Source organism: Mastacembelus armatus, chromosome 5, assembly GCF_900324485.2.
Source record: "Mastacembelus armatus chromosome 5, fMasArm1.2, whole genome shotgun sequence".
NCBI classification, from domain to species: domain Eukaryota; kingdom Metazoa; phylum Chordata; class Actinopteri; order Synbranchiformes; family Mastacembelidae; genus Mastacembelus; species Mastacembelus armatus.
Window position 1 is genome coordinate 1,695,277 of NC_046637.1, and position 17,115 is coordinate 1,712,391.

General features: G+C 41.0%; 1 protein-coding gene and 1 long non-coding RNA gene across 4 annotated transcripts; both read right to left on the reverse strand.

Annotated features, from left to right (window-relative positions):
- Positions 1–477: 477 nt before the first annotated feature.
- Positions 478–1,556, reverse strand: LOC113130558 (uncharacterized). Its single transcript, XR_003295713.1, has 2 exons — positions 820–1,556; positions 478–690 (listed from the first exon to the last, which is right to left on the reverse strand). It is a non-coding gene; the product is annotated as an uncharacterized LOC113130558 (long non-coding RNA).
- Positions 1,557–5,459: 3,903 nt separating this feature from the next.
- LOC113130552 (butyrophilin-like protein 1) lies at positions 5,460–16,813 on the reverse strand. 3 transcript variants are annotated; one of them, XM_026307283.1, is made up of 6 exons: positions 16,536–16,813; positions 12,763–13,098; positions 9,286–9,321; positions 7,440–7,718; positions 7,100–7,234; positions 5,460–5,586 (listed from the first exon to the last, which is right to left on the reverse strand). In XM_026307283.1, the coding sequence occupies exons 1-6, from the start codon at positions 16,612–16,614 to the stop codon at positions 5,510–5,512; spliced, it is 942 nt and encodes a 313-aa protein (XP_026163068.1). In that variant the 5' UTR covers positions 16,615–16,813; the 3' UTR covers positions 5,460–5,509. The 3 variants fall into 3 exon arrangements, with proteins under 3 accessions (XP_026163068.1, XP_026163067.1, XP_026163069.1); XM_026307282.1 differs by lacking the exon at positions 5,460–5,586 and having other exon boundaries at positions 6,696–7,234; XM_026307284.1 differs by lacking the exons at positions 5,460–5,586; positions 9,286–9,321 and having other exon boundaries at positions 6,696–7,234.
- Positions 16,814–17,115: the final 302 nt, after the last annotated feature.

A 17,115-nucleotide genomic window follows, 5' to 3' on the forward strand; every position in this document is an offset into this window, starting at 1 on the left:
GTGGTTTTCCTAAGAATAAAGGAAATACAGATACAGTGAATACTAACAATGAGACATACGTAGCAATATGTACATTATAAAGTAACAACCAGTATACATAAGTGGTGAATACCAAATAACATGTTAATGGATGAATAAAGGACACAAATGGTGTGGCTGCATGTAAACTGGTCCGAATTTAAGTTACCATACAAACACCGTGATCACTTCCTGTAACTTACACAAATAAAACGAAATGCTCTTATTTTGAAGGGTTGATATTAATAATTTTTAACAAAGTCAAACACACATTAAAAAGGTACTATTTTCTGACGGCACACGTTTAACGCCACGACACCGGCGCTGTGGCCAGACAAAGGCTTGTAACAACTCAAAGTGTACACAAATTAAAAGGGAGCTTTTCACCTTTTTAAAGAGGTATTGCAATAGTGTGTGTGTGTGTCAATAGCCTCTATGTACAGTTTGTTTGGATCGATCTCACCGTCTGATAAAAGAAACACAATGTCCGTGAGCAGATCCAGACGCGTTGACAAATACTCTCTTAAGTCCTTTCCAGCGAGTAATCCGTTAGCATGAAATCTTCAGATACTCCTCGTTGAAAGCAAAGTCTTTATCCAGTCCAGTCCTTTTGGGTGTCCAACGTATAATCCACGGGAGAGCTCACACTCCAGTAACATCCATCCTTCCTCTCTACATGAAAGCCGACAGCCATTATATTGAAAATATTCCCGCAAAATCCAGACAGTGAGTCATCTCTCTACATGCTAACATGTTTGTTTTTTACAGAAATGCACTGTTTTTATCTCTGACGATTCTTACATGCTTTTTGCAGACTAAAGGCAAGACCACCTGGTTTCCTCCATGTCATCCTGAGAGGGGCTGGACTCTCTTCTACTCTGGAGATGCTCGGGGTGAGAGGCGACGAGCTGCTGTGGGCTTGCTCATAGCTCCCCATTTCAGCCGCCACGTGTTGGAGTCCCCCCCCCCCCCCCCCGGAGGGGCGTGATTGGGAGGAACGACCTCTCCGATACAAACCCGAGTGGTGTTCTGTTGCTGGACAAACTGTGCTAGTCTAGACCAGGTCTAGACCAGGACTAAATCATTAGTAGCACAGCACAAACCGCCTCATCTGAACGTGATACAGCAGGTCGCAACCAGCGTTCAAAGGAGCAAACTGCCACCTCCTGTCCTGAAGGTGAATCTTTAGGGTGTGGAAGTTGGACAAACCACAACAAGAAACTTAATGAAGTTAATTGTCTTTTAGTTTTAGGACAAAGTCTCCGCAAAAGTACCGAATAACAAGAGTCTTTTCTAACGGACACCGGGCTGATAACGGGGCTCTCAGTCGGTACATTTAACGGTTTTCTCCCCAGTTTCCCGGCCCCATGGCTCACCTTCACCGGCAGGTGCATCTCCACGTTCAGGTCTTCGTTCCCTTCCACCGACCGGTCCCTCGGTCCAGGCTCCTCACGTGATACTGAACATTTCACCTGGAAACAACAACCGGACTTTGGTTTCAATCATCGTCTGTTCGAGTTCCCGCTCTACTGTTTGAATCTTCCTCTTCCGGTTTATTGAAAACTCCAAAGCATAGCGCCACCTGCTGTGCGGAGGTAAAGACTCACCAGAAAACAGTTTGGTAAAAAAAAATTAAGCTGAACTGGTCCAAAGTGGTAAAGTGTCAGAAAGTGAAATGTCAGAGATGCAGTGATGCTTCCTTCCATCTTTCCTGCAGCAGCAGAAGGAAATGAAGCCTTGGAGATGGAGGCAAACAGTTTCCTCCAGGTGTCCCAGCTTTGGCTGAGTCCTTCCAACAAACTGTGTGTGTATAAAGACTGAGGTCCATTATTTGGACCATCCAGACCAGCAGGAAGCAGGACTGGGTCTGGCTGGTCCAATGAACTAAGGGAGTCGGGATAATGAGGCTTCAGATGATTTTTGAGATTCCAGACTCATAATCAGCAGAATTCAGACGTCTGTCATCTCAGACTTCACTGGTTTAAACTGCAAATGTACAAACACTTAACTAGTACCACATGTACTCCACTACATGTACAAGTCCTGCACTCAGAACTGTACCCCAGTAAAAGTACAAGTAATCCTATAACAGCCTGTAATTTACAGTCAAAGTTTTAGTGTGAATCAGGAACCAACAACATGTTTACTGGTTCCTCAGAAAAATAAGAGAGTAACAACAAAAGACAAGAGAAATAAATGATATTAAAACATGTTCTGTAAATACTGGGAACCTACAAATTACAGCACAGTAGTTACCAGATAAATAATCCATCCATCATCTGTACCTGCTTCTTCCTGGACAGGTCAGATAAACACAGTCAATTCAATTTTAATTTACTTGTAGAACAAAAAATCATCCCAACACCTTTAAGGTCCCAAACTGGAGAAAACACCAACAAATCCTCCTTGTGGACTAAAGCAGAATTAGAAATAAACACCTGGATTATTACTGCTGATACGTTAATGTTTTAAATGGTGCAAACATTGAGGGGATTTTATTGACTTTCTCATGTTTTCATTTACTGTATAAGAATATTTTATATTTTCATTACCTCTTTATAGGCTTTTAAAATAAAGTCCAAAATAACTACAACTGTCTTCAACTAAATTCCAGATTCTGATTGGTTGGAAGGTAAAACCACATAAACAGGACTAAAAACAGGAAACACTTCAGGCCAATACATCAACTCAATGTTTTATCCTGCAGGAAAAAAAAAATTATCCAGGAGCAGAATTTATTCAGAATTTAATTTTATTGAAAAGTCTCCTGCATCACATGAAACAGAAAATAAAAGCTGACAGAAAACGTGAAATCAGCCTGACAAAGATCTGATGTGATATGTGGACACTGATGTCTCTTATTTTTGGTTCTCCATAAAGACTTGGCATAAACCATCAAACCTGTTTCACACTGTAACAGTTTCTGTTCAGTAAAACCTTCCTCCTACTATATAATCAGTTTTAAAGATGTGTGTAAGTAAAAGTCCATATTTTGACCTGATATCAAAGGAAGTAAAGTGACTAAATATTTTTCCATGATCAAGTCAAAATATTTACAACAATATTCAAAGGACGTGGAAATTTCTGGAAACATATGACCAGAGAACTTTAGACATGTTTAGCACAATTTAACCCTTTGAGGTCCAGGGTACAAATGGCTGTTTTTGACTATTTATGATTTTACCTTTACACTTCACCTTAAAAACTGTTTTATATAAAACATAAAACTGTTTGGTATTTTTTTCAAAACAACCTCATCTACGTGACTTCAGTTATTTTTCACTTTGACATCCTGCATTAACACATGAGACCCAAAATCACACAAGATAAAAAAATCTGACTCAAAAAATGTTCATTTGAAAAGCACAAACATGCTTGAAGAACAAGCCATTTAAAAATGTCTAAACTGTAAATACCAAAAATATATGTACAAATTTAAATAACTATATACAAATTTATATACAACTATATACAGACCACATATAAAGCTCATATAAGAAAATTTTTCTTTAAACATCCATCCATTATCTGTTCCCCCTTATTCCTAACCAGGGTCATATAGATGATGCACTAATTAATGTCTTTTACCAACATTGGGTTCTACAACACTGATTCCTGATGTTGAGTTTGTGGAGGAAGTGGAGGAATGACATCAACATTCAGTCCCACAGGGTGTAATCACATTATAATAATAATATAATTCATTTATAGAGCACTTTTCTAAACATAAGTTACAAAGTGCTTTACAATAAAAGACATAAAAGAGCAACAAAGTCCTAAATACTAAGGAGGATAAGAGGAAGATAAAAGCTGTCCCCATTTAAAGGGGATGAGGGAAGACCTGCTGGTAAAGGTGAAACTTAAGAAGAGCTTTAAAGGTGGTACTGCATCAGCTGATCTTATTTCCTCAGGGAAGTCATCCCAGAGTTTGGGGGCTCTAACTGCAAAGGCTTTATCACCTCTGGTTTTCATTCTAACATCAGGGATACACAGAAGATCTGTATCAGAGGATCTCAGGCTACGAGCAGGCTTATACGGCTGTAGCAGCTGGGACATATAACTTAGAGAAAGGCCGCGTAGTCCTTTAAAAGTTATTAATAAAATCTTAAAATCAATCCTAAAACGAATCGAGAGCCAGTGTAAGGAAGCTACAACAGGAGTGATATGGTCAATTCTACTTTTTCCAGTCAAGAGTCTTGCAGCTGAGTTCTGGACAACCTGGAGCCAGTTAACTGATTTATGGCTCAGGCAGGTGAACAGACTGTTGCAACAGTCAAGACGTGAATAAATAAAATCATGTAAAATCACCTCCGTATCCTTAAATGATCAAATTGAGCTTATTTTGGAGATAATTTCTGAGGTGATAAAAACATGTCTGGACAGTCTTTGTGACATGGTGCTCAAAGTTTAGTTTAGGACCAAACCAAACACCAAGATTTTATGCAGCGGATGTTGTTTTATGTGAGAGAGAGTCTGTACAGGGCAGAATATGTTTGGTTATATGTTGTGGGCCAATAACAACCATTTCTGTTTTAAACATTAGGCATGTTTCACCCCTGAAATCCACTTGGTTTGACCCTTTGAGGTCCAGGGTATAAACGGCTGTTTTTGACTACCTATGATTTTACCTTTAGCCTACAATGGCTCTGAAAGGACTTAACTCCATCACTAAACCATCCACATTACAGCTTTCATCATATAACAATGAATGAATGTCTGTGTTCACTAAAATGGGGAAAAGCGTCTGAAAATGCAGTGTAAAACAGCTGATATTATAAGGGGCAGTCATGGCCTAATGACTAGGGAGTCGGACTCATATTGCAGGTTCAAGTGTTCAGGTCTGGCAGGATAGAATGAATAGCCAGCACCCTGTCCACCTTCAATACCTGAGGTGAGACCCTTAATCAAGGCAAAGGCATTGGCTGCCCACTGCTCCAGGTGTGTGTTCACTACTGTGTGTGTGTGTGTGCACACACTTTGTGATGGGTTAAATGCAGAACACAAATTCCGAGTATGGGTCACCATACTTGGCCATAAGTCGCTTTCACTTTCACTTCACATGTTGCTGTCTGGACCACAGAACAGCAGCCCTAGAGTCAGACATTTAACTGTTAACGACTTAGTTTCTCTGACGTTAAATATCATATTCAGGCTGACGGTCACTGCACCTCAACAACTAACATCAAACCACATAGAGACAAACAACCTCACACACTCACACTCACTCCTATGGGCAATTTAGAGTCACCAATCAACCTGACATACATGTTTTTGGACTGTGGGAGGAAACCAGAGGACCTGGAGAAAACCCACACAAGCACAGGGAGAACATGCAGACTCCACACAGAAAGGCCCCTGATGGGTTTCAAACCAGGAACCTTCCTGCTGTGAGGCAAAAGAACCAACCACTCATCCACCACGCTGCCCTCTTTAAAACACACACACACACACACACACACACACACACACACACACACACACACACACACACCTAACAAACATCTTCTGGGTCCTGAAGTGGCTTCACAGATTCACCGTTACAAGAACCGTTCCTCTCGTGACCAGAACCTGCAGAAAAGGAAACAGAAGTAAATATCACATAAAGTAAACTTTTATATTCAGGCTCACAGAGTCCACATGTGGCTCAGACCAGATCACAGGAAAACTAGAAAATGAACCTGACCTGGTAGACGACCAGGACTGTGAACTCTAACAACCACAGGAAGACGATAAAAATGGAAAAACAAACGGTCGCTGCTGCCGGTTTTTAAACACGGCAGGCTCGACTCTCGTGTCGGATGCGGTCAGACGTCCCTCCCTGACCAATCGCTGACCCACAGTCTGTTGACGTCACATTTTAGTATCGACTCGGCTCGCTCTGAACCTCGGTCGAGGAGGAACTAGAACAGTCCCTGCTACAGGTTCTATCCATATGTGTGTGTTTATATGTTTTTAGGGTTCACATGTGAACACGTTTCACTGTTGGTTTAACACTGGTGATTTTGTTGTAAATAAAAACTGCCAAAATATCTGATCCTCCAGCACAAAAGTCAGTTTTCTAACTACAGCTTCAATTTGATTTACTCCAAGATTTATATGTGCAGAGTTTATCTTCTTATCTTAAAGTGCAGCATCAAACGTGACTGAGCTCTGGTCTACGGACAAGACAGGTCTGTGTTTGCAGTTCAACTGTACAGGGATGTTTTAGGAAAGAGTTGGCTGATTTTCCTCAAGAAGTCAAGTGAACATTTACAAAATATTAAAGTAAAGTAACTAAGTTCCACAGACAATAATCACAGTTTACAGCAAATCCTGACCTCAGGGCTTTTTGGTTCCTTTTCTAATCTTTGCATGTGCAGACTGATGTATGAGAGTCCTGGACTATGATATGAACTGGACTGGTTTTCTACTTTTCAAACTAAAGGTGCAGCTGAATGTGAAATGCTAATGTTTGTTCTGTTCACTTCATAGCTCTTACGATGTGTTCAAGGTGCCCTTCACATCAGGAAATAAAGGTGTTCAACAATTAATGAACAGCCTGTGAACCATCAGTACAAAACAGTGAGACCATCAATTAGCTGGGGATGCTACACCCATAACAACCAAATGGCTAACCTCAACCCTAACCCTAACCTAAACCTGATCCTGTTTTATTACAAACCAGACCACATGAGACAAACACTGATGTTATCCAAGGACAAAACACAACAACTACTTCCTGTCATTTCAAAATAAAACTCCACTGAGTTCAGTACATGGAGGCAGAGATCCCACCATCCTGTCCTCATCCTCTGCTCCACACACACCTCTGAGACAGAAACACTACAAACTACTACAACCTGAAACCACCGATTGTGCTGATGTTAGACAGACTGATGAACTAAAAACAAGACTTCATGTCAGTCATCACAGACATTAGATGATGTTCAACTGTTCCACTGAGAGACGTTCAAGTGTCACTTGCTGGTGTCAGTTTTCAAACCTGAGGCCTCCTAAATAAATGAGCTAATGAGACTCTGGACATGTGACAGCTCAAAGTATCTGTGATGTTGATATGATCCAATCAGTCGTTTAAACTCACCTTTATTACGGCGTTTTCTGATGTACTTTGCAGCTACTAATACAGCCAGAGGTACTGAGACAGTCAGGACTCCAGAAAACCATCCACCTATGAACATTGGGGCCTCATGGCAGGACTTGTCCTCCAACAGTCTCTCTGAAAAGGACCATAAGAACCAATATAACACAAAGTGTCACTGCATGTGATGTACAGCACACTGGCCATAAACTACACTAAACTCTAAATAACTGAAGGTGTCTAAAAATCTATGCAGATTAAAAGTATTGGAAGATTAAAACACCAAAAACAAATCCCACCACAGAAAGGTGCATTACCCTCAGTTTGAAACCCATTTTCTTACCAGGCACATAGATCTCTTCTTCAGTCCTGTGGCCGATGTCCTTCTGTGTGGACACACAGTGGAAGAGGTTTGTTGATGTCTTGGTCACAGTAGTGAGGAGGGAGACGTTGTAGAGGCCTCCTCTTTCTGAAACCTGTGGCTCCTCAGCACGAAGGACGTTTCCATCGCCGTCCTGCCACTTTACATCAGGTTTGGGAGAAGCACCTTGAACCTCACACTGCAGCACCACCCCATCCTCTGTGACCTTTAGTATCTTACAACAAGGAGCTGGAGCTGCACCTGTGAACACAGACGTTAATAATAATGAACAAAAGAGACATTTCTGACTGAACATCTTTCAGCTCAGTTCTTTTGCTTCCAGCTTCTAAAATGTGGCCGTTTTCCATTTCTCTCCATTTTATAATAGTGTGAACAACAATATCTTCAGTTTACACTGTGACAGAATTTTTAGTATTTTTTACAATTATTGACTAAATAATTAGGAACAATATATGTATGAGATTATTGTTGAATGTAACAGGAACTGAATTGAAGCTGCAGCCATAAAGTTAAACACTGACATGAAATGTTTATTTTAATCAGGCTAAACTGAAAATCTATAATATATTAAATATATCCTCTATGTCTGATGATAAATGTAACTGATGTTGATGAGTTTGTGTCAGAAATGGCTGATGTTCCTTAAAGACAAATCAGAATAAATCAATGGTGAGACCTGATTGTGATGATGTCACTGATTTGTACAGCTGCACTGTGTGTGTGACACCTGAGGCTGAGTTTTATTCCAGCACTTTGACACTGAACCTTCACTTCAATGCACTAAATGACCTTCACTTCAGTATCAGAATGAGCTGCTGGTAAAACCTGATGCTGTTTGTCACAAAAACCATCATGGTAAATGGTAAAATCACAGTATTTAACAAACTTTATGGAGTATTACTATTACAACTGAAATATACTAACAGCAAATAAACTCACATTAAAAACAGGTTTGTTTTTTAAAGTCTGAGTCCAAATTACTTCGACCAAACTGTGTCTTAGACTCTATGACCCGTTCAGGTGTCACATGTTCCACTTTCTTTGGGATGTTAATGGTTCAATAATTTTCTAATAAGATATTTTTAAAGAAACACAGCACAGTTATTATCCACCTCTGTCACTGATCATTGCTGCTCATCAACTATCCAGCAGTTTCACTAATTAATGTAATTCATGTTTAAAGAGGCTGGAGACAGAAGAACATTGAGCCTGTATGAGTCTCTGATCCTGCTGTGGCTGCTCTGACTCTGAACTGTGTTTATGGCTGAAAGATTTGGGACAGTTCATAAACAGTAACATCAACGTCAGGACTCACCACTGATTTAGTTTGTCTTTCAGATAAACCACTGGATGGGGCTGAACGCATGTTTTAACTTGTTTATACTATAAATATCTTAAGAAGCACAAAATCCTCCATTATTTTATTGTCAGAAGTTTCAACCTTCTCTGTTCTCTGTGTTTGTGTCTGCAGCAGATTTTAAATGAGGTTTTCAGTGATGGTTAATTATCATATTATTACTGAACGAGGTAAAAATGTATTTAAATATTTGATCCAGTCACTTAATAACACACAGCAACTGAGAATCAAATCAAAGTTTGACTTGATGCTCAGGTTAAACTAACTGGTGGTTTGTTGACCACAGGACATGCAGCTCTATTTAAATTAAGATTCATTTTAATTAAGACACTTTATTTCCTGTTACACTGAATGAAGGTACTGAGTCAACATTTCTCAATGACACTGAGGTCTGGAGAGTTGTAGCACACACACATGTACAGCTGTGACATCACTGACATCATCACTCACCAGGAAACTGTCCTGATCTGTCCTTCAGAGTCAGATCTGAAAGAGCAAAACTTCATATTAGACTTAAACTCAGTAATGAGGCAGATGGATGAGTTTATGTCCTGATATGATCCTAATAAGAATATCTGTGGTCACATGACTGGACGTTTGTCATCAAGACGCAAACTAATATTTAAAAAGAAGTTGTTTTATCTCAATAAAAGTCAAAGTGATGCAGTCAGTCAGAACTAAATCTAATCACATCATCTCCTCCACATGCAGCACCAAACTATGGAGTCAGAGTAAGACCCCAGCATGACAACTTCATGCCCTGTGGACCATGGAGCATGGTGGGAGGACATGCAAATCTGAAATGGCAGGAACAACATGAGCAGAGGTGCTAGTTCACACAGCAAGTGCTGCTGCTAAAAATGGCAAATATCGGCCTGATGAATCAGTTGACCTCTAACTTACAGTCTGGAACAAAATCAGTGTGAGCAGACAGAAACAGCTGCAGCATGAAACGGCCACATGAAGCTGAAACATTCACTGATCTGCTCATGTTTTCATACACTAGAACTGATCTACAGGAAATGCAGCAACACAGAGAAAAGGAGGAGACTGGAAGCTGGAAAACAGGTGGGGAAAGAATTTAACCCTCATGTGCTGTTTGGGATGTTTTCATCCACCAAGGGTCAGTTTTCACTTTTAATTTGGCCATAACTTTCACTGTATTTCAGCAAATGACAAATTATTACAAAGGAGACAAACCTTCATTTGATATAAATTATGATAATAAGATTTAGAAATTTTCCATAGGTCAATAATTCACTGTGGGCAAATTCACTGCCCTTTAGTTATGTTCAGGATGAAAACATCCACTAAAATAAACTTCTGTAAAAATATATCAGATAAATATTTAAATACTTTCAGTTCTCATCAAAACTCCTAAATGTTTTAAAAAATCCATGATTTTCAATTGATAGGGCATATCCAGTCCACAACCAAGTGACTGGACAGGATATTTACTTTACCCCTATCACAGTCTTGGAAATGTCAAAGATTAGTAACAACACTAATTTTGATGCATTGTTAGTTTTTGTGCAGCATCAGATTTTAATTTTTTCTAATTTACTGTTCGTGGATGTTTCTGTCCCATTAACTGTCATTATAACAGCATTTTGTGGCTGCACAGCCATGACACTATATAATCCTTCATTCTTGATAGTTGGTGGTTTCTCCTTTGGGAAGAGGTAAAATTTGGGATTTTTACTGTTGACGACCAAGTGGCCCCATGAACCCTTTAGACCTTTATACAGGTCTGTGCATAGACAGCTCAGTTTCTGGCTTTTATATGGACGATATCTGCATATTATAGTGTGTGTGTGTGTGTGTGTGTGTGTGTGTTCATTCTTTCCAACAGGAGTTGAAGGATATCACCTCCTGCTCTTTGCAAGTGTGTGACATTTAGTAGTTTTGACTTGATTTAGTAGTTGATTAACAGATTTATGCAAAAAAAGTTGAAAAAAATATTTCTCTGATATATTTTATATTTTTACAGCAGTTTATTTTAGTGGATGTTTTCAACCTGAACATAACCAAAAGGACAATGTTTTCGAACAGGACACGAGCTAAATTATACTAAAGAGTTTTAAATGATTAAATTATTTAAATAAGTGATTTAAAATAAAAAAAATGTAATTATTTAAATGATTCGATGACTTTTAAATTAGATCTATTTGGTAGGGAAAATTTCCTGCAAAGGGCTTAATGAAGTATTTCTGATTTATGCTGGATGAGATAAAACACACAAAAACTCCACAAGACCTGGAAACAAGATCAGAACATGCAGACAACAGGACAAATTGCCTGTCACAGATTAAAGAGGCTTCAATGAAGGTAAAGGAGGAAAAGGAGGAAAAGGAGGAAAAAGTCATGTCAGTTTGTGAGAACATGACAGTCTGAAGCTACAGGAGCTAAGGTCTGTGCTGTGTGTGATCTTGTTCTAATATCCATGCAGACACTGGACTAGACTGAGATCAACACATCAGGTTTCTCTGAACTGTCTTCCAGTTGTGTTTGAATTGTGTCACAGTTGTGTCATTTTGATGCTCATTACATTTATTTTGAGTTTCAGTCTCCATCTGCTCCTGGGAAACACTTCAGACTTTCTATCTTCTTCTTCTCCTCTGGGCTGCTCCCTTCAGGGGTCACCACAGCCAATCATCTGCCTCCATTTAACCCTATCCTCTGTATCCTCCTCACCCACACCAACTATCCTCATGTCCTCCGTCACTACATCCAAGAACCTCCTCTTTGGTCTTCCTCTAGACCTCCTTCCTGGCAGCTCTAACCTCAGCATCCTTTTACCAATGTATTCACTGTCCCTCCTCTGAACATGTCCAAACCATCTCAATCTGGCTTCCCTGGCTTTTTCTCCAAACCATCTAACATGAGCCGTCCCTCCGATGTCCTCATTCCTGATCCTATCCATCCTCGTCACTCCCAGAGAGAACCTCAACATCTTCAGCTCTGCTACCTCCAGCTCTGCCTCCTGTCTTTGTCTCAGTGCCACTGTCTCTAAACCAGACAACATTGCTGGTCTCACCACTGTCTTGTCCACCTTTCCTTTCATTCTTGCTGACACTCTTTTGTCACACATCACACCTGACACTTTCCTCCACCCGTTCCAACCTGCTTGCACACGTCTCTTCACTTCTTTTCCACACTCTCCGTTGCTCTGGACTGTTGACCCTAGGTCCTTAAAATCCTCCACCTTCTTCACCTCTACTCCCTGTAACCTCACCGTTCTACTTGAGTCCCTCTCATTTACACACATGTTCTCTGTTTTACTGCGACTAACCTTCATTCCTCTCCTTTCCAGAGCAAACCTCTCTAGATTTTCCTCCACCTGCTCCCTGCTCTCACTACAGATGACAATGTCATCTTGCAAACATCATGGTCCACGGAGATTCCTGTCTAACCTCATCTGTCAGCCTGTCCATCACCACAGCAAACAAGAAGGGGCTCAAAGCCGATCCTTGGTGCAGTCCCACCTCCACCTTGAACTCCTGTGTCACCCCTACAGCACACCTCACCACTGTCTTACAGCATCATACATGTCCTGCACCACTCGAACATACTTCTCTGCCACTCCAGACTTCCTCATACAAAACCTCAGCTCCTCTCTCAGCACCCTGTCATACATACAATGCAGCTCCTTCTGACCTTCTCTGTACTTCTCCATCAGCATTCTCAAAGCAAATATTGCATCTGTGGTTCTCTTTCTTGGCATGAAACCACACTGCTGCTCACAAATGCTCACTTCTGACCTCAGCCTAGCCTCCACTACTTCTAACTGCTACATGCAAATAAAACCATCTGAGATCTACTGTAAAGTCAGGTGATGATTCTCTATGGATTTGTCACAGGGAGCATCACCTTTCAAATTACATTACAAACTGATGGCATTTTACACAGTTTTATCAAAGTACTCACCAACAATGAGACTAATCTTGAAAATCAGTCGTCCTGTCTGAAGATGTGGAAAATCACAGCTGTAGTTTCCACTGTCAGTCACCTTTGTATTTCTGATAACTATGGAGGCGTTACCGGACTGCAGCTTATCAGGAAAGTGAAAAACACGTCCTTTGAACTGCTGATCTTGATGTGGACTGGTGATGCTGAATGTCAGACCAGCATCATACAGGAACACGTCCTGACCATCTTTCCTCCAGTGAAAGAGTTTTTGGACAATGTTCTCCCTGGTGCTGAGGGAACAGGGTAAGATGGCGTCATCTCCAACTGTCACCTTCACTGTGACGTCACCTGTTCCTGAAAGGAGGATCAGACTTTAATCATTAGGTTTAAACACAGAAATCAGGCTGATGGGAAAACAACTTAAATTCTGTGAATAAACAGCTGAGAGAAAACCAGTGGGATCTTTTGTCCTGCTCCAGGTCAAACTGCTCTGAATCCCTGCAAATGCCCAGTAGATTCAATGTGCATGTCAACACAAATGTAAGTGACTTTGGTTTATAATCTTCATCACTGTCCTGGTAATAAACAAACAGCGTTACCTCCTGATCACTGGTGACGTGATGTTAACACCTGGACACTTATTCATCCAATCACATCAGAGCTGCTTTTTCTGCTGTTTGCTTCTGTTTTGGTTTAGAACCAACCAGATAACCAGCCCTGGGTGTCCCTTTATATCTAATACACATTAGTAGAGTTTTTAAATGTTGGTATATTCTCATAGACTGAATGAGCCAACACAACAGAAACACATTTGACTTTATAAAGTTCAATTTAATTCATTAAATCAACACATAAACAACAAACTGAGCATCAGGCAGTTCATTTTATTTCTCATTAATGTACACTCAGCACCCCATCTAGACAGAAAAAAACAGAAATGTAGAAATTTTTGCAAATTTATTAAAAAAGAAAAACTGAAATATCACATGGTCATAAGTATTCAGACCCTGTGCTCAGTATTGAGTAGAACCACCATTTTGAGCTAGTACAGCCATGAGTCTTCTTGGGAATGATGCAACAAGTTTTTCACACCTGGATTTGCGGATCCTCTGCCATTCTTCCTTGCAGATCCTCTCCAGTTCTGTCAGGTTGGATGGTGAACGTTGGTGGACAGCCATTTTCAGGTCTCTCCAGAGATGCTCAATTGGGTTTAGGTCAGGGCTCTGGCTGGGCCAGTCAAGAACGGTCACAGAGTTGTTCCGAAGCCACTCCTTTGTTATTTTAGCTGTGTGCTTAGGGTCATTGTCCTGTTGAAAGATGAACCTTCGGCCCAGCCTGAGGTCCTGAGCACTCTGGAAGAGGTTTTCTTCCAGGATATCTCTGTACTTGGCCACATTCATCTTTCCTTCAATTGCAACCAGTCGTCCTGTCCCTGCAGCTGAAAAACACCCCCACAACATGATGCTCCCACCACCATGTTTCACTATAGGGATTGTATTGGGCAGGTGATGAGCAGTGCCTGGTTTTCTCCACACATACCGCTTAGAATTAATGCCAAAAAGTTCAATCTTGGTCTCATCAGACCAGAGAATCTTATTTCTCATAGTCTGGGAGTCCTTCATGTGTTTTTTGGCAAACTCTATGCAGGCTTTCATGTGTCTTGCACTGAGGAGAGGCTTCCGTCGGGCCACTCTACCATAAAGCCCCGACTGGTGGAGGGCTGCAGTGATAGTTGACTTTGTGGAACTTTCTCCCATCTCCCTACTGCATCTCTGGAGCTCAGCCACAGTGATCTTTGGGTTCTTCTTTACCTCTCTCACCAAGGCTCTTCTCCCACGATTGCTCAGTTTGGCTGGACGGCCAGGTCTAGGAAGAGTTCTGGTCGTCCCAAACTTTTTCCATTTGAGGATTATGGAGGCCACTGTGCTCTTAGGAACCTTGAGTGCTGCAGAAATTCTTTTGTAACCTTGGCCAGATCTGTGCCTTGCCACAATTCTGTCTCTGAGCTCCTTGGGCAGTTCCTTCGACCTCATGATTCTCATTTGCTCTGACATGCACTGTGAGCTGTAAGGTCTTATATAGACAGGTGTGTGCCTTTCCTAATCAAGTCCAATCAGTTTAATTAAACACAGCTGGACTCCAATGAAGGAGCAGAACCATCTCAAGGAGGATCAGAAGAAATGGACAGCATATGAGTTAAATATGAGTGTCACTGCAAAGGGTCTGAATACTTATGACCATGTGATATTTCAGTTTTTCTTTTTTAATAAATTTGCAAAAATTTCTACATTTCTGTTTTTTTCTGTCAAGATGGGGTGCTGAGTGTACATTAATGAGAAATAAAACTTTACTGATTTTGGCAAATGGCTGCAGTGACACAAAGAGTGAAAAATTTAAAGGGGTCTGAATACTTTCCGTACCCACTGTATAAGGTAAGTGAAATAAAACGAACTGCATCGCCTATTTATTCCAAATGTGTACTACATGTATTTTACTACGTCTGAGAAAACTGTAAAAAAAAAAAAATGTATTTCATTATTTTTGAGGCTTTTTTTTAATCAGCCAGGATTCACAAATTTCATTTAATGTGAAGAGTTTGAAGTAAAATGCCATTAAAAAACTAAAACCCACAAATAAACCCCAAGCATAAGAACCAGAGTTTTCAAAGCGCTGTAAGGGACTAATACATCATATTGCTAAAGACTACATGCCAGAAGAAAGACCACAGTCTGGGGCACATATTTAGTATTTATTTCATTTTCATATCTTGTTCCAGTACAAACTTTTAAGTGTTTGAATAGTTAGAGTGAACATGTGACATGTTGCCCCATCAGTAAAATGTTACACTGGATTTTACAACAGATAAAAGAAAAACCTGTTTATTATTGTCTGTTTTTAACATGACGTCAAATTCAGCTACAGAAAAAGGTGATTAATCAGTGAACTGGAATAAATCCTGGACCGTGCCCAATAAACCATTACCAGGAAAATCATCTGAAACCTTTAAATCAAACCTGTGAAACCCTCAAATCTCAAACCAAGTCCAACCTCACTAGTCAGACTTATCAGAACCACAGTCCTGGCTCACGTAAGCTGCTTTGCCAGGGCTGTGCTCTTCATGAGCCACTGTTGGCATCTGATACACTGGACCCAGGTAAAACCAGACCCAGGTACCCATCTTCACCTGATGAAGAGCAACCTGGACTCTTTCTTCTTCTACCTCATTTCTGCCCCACACCACCATCTTTGCTACAGTTAGCTATATGTTAAAGTGAGATTAATGCAGGACATTAACTGAGGTGTATCTAGACACTATGTTCTTTCCTCTAACAACTGGTTCTGTTCACACCATTCAAACCCGCTCAGACCAACAACAGAACCCAACAGAACCAACCAAACACCAGTCCTGGTTTAAGGATGACCCTGTAAGCGGTGACATCACAGACCTTACAGACCGTTTCACAGCCGAAACAACCAGCTGTCTCCACATGAGGGACACATTCAACCCTCTCCTCTGGATCGTCCTCACCCACACCAACTATCCTCATGTCTCCTTCACTACACATCGTATTGTGATTTTAATACAGTCACATCATTTATGTAGATGCCACAAACCACCAGGACCACGGACCTTCAGTCCATGAGAAAGACCAGACACCTGACAGGTCCAGACCGGACAGGACACACTGCTGCTGCTCAGACCACAGAACCGACCCCCCTAGAGCTGGTCTCTGTAATGGTCCGTGAGTCCGACAGGACAGACCACACTTTCCTGGTCCGTAGTTTCTTACCCTGATTATTTCCAGAAGCTCCAGTCCAGAACAGGAGACAGATGAAGACCAGATACTCCAGAGTCCTCAGACAAACCATGTTGGTCTCTGAATATGATATTTAACGTCAGTTACACTAAGTCGGTAACAGATAAATGTCCCAAACAAACTGACGCTGTTGTTGATCTGATATTTAACACGATGCAATTAATTACAAAACGAGAATGAATTGAAAACAAGACGCTGGTTTGTTTAGCTCAGAAAATCATGATGGCGCGGATCAGGATGAGTTACGCTGTTGATGTTTCCCTACGGTGGCCGACAAGGGCAAACGCGCTGCAAAAGAGAAAACACAACGAAAGTGTGCCAGGCCTCACCCACAGGGGTGCTATGAACAACTCAGGGGTGCTATGAACAAAGAACTTTTACAGAGGCGAGAGAGACACATGTAGTCGGTAGGGTGCACTAGAGGCAGATGCGTCAGGGAGGAGAGAAGAAGTGTGTGTGGAGGGAAGAGAGGGAGGGTGAGAGAGAGAGCTGTTCGGTGAGGGGAGTTAGCGTGACTACGGCTGAAACAGTAGGCTCCATCCTGCCTGTTTAG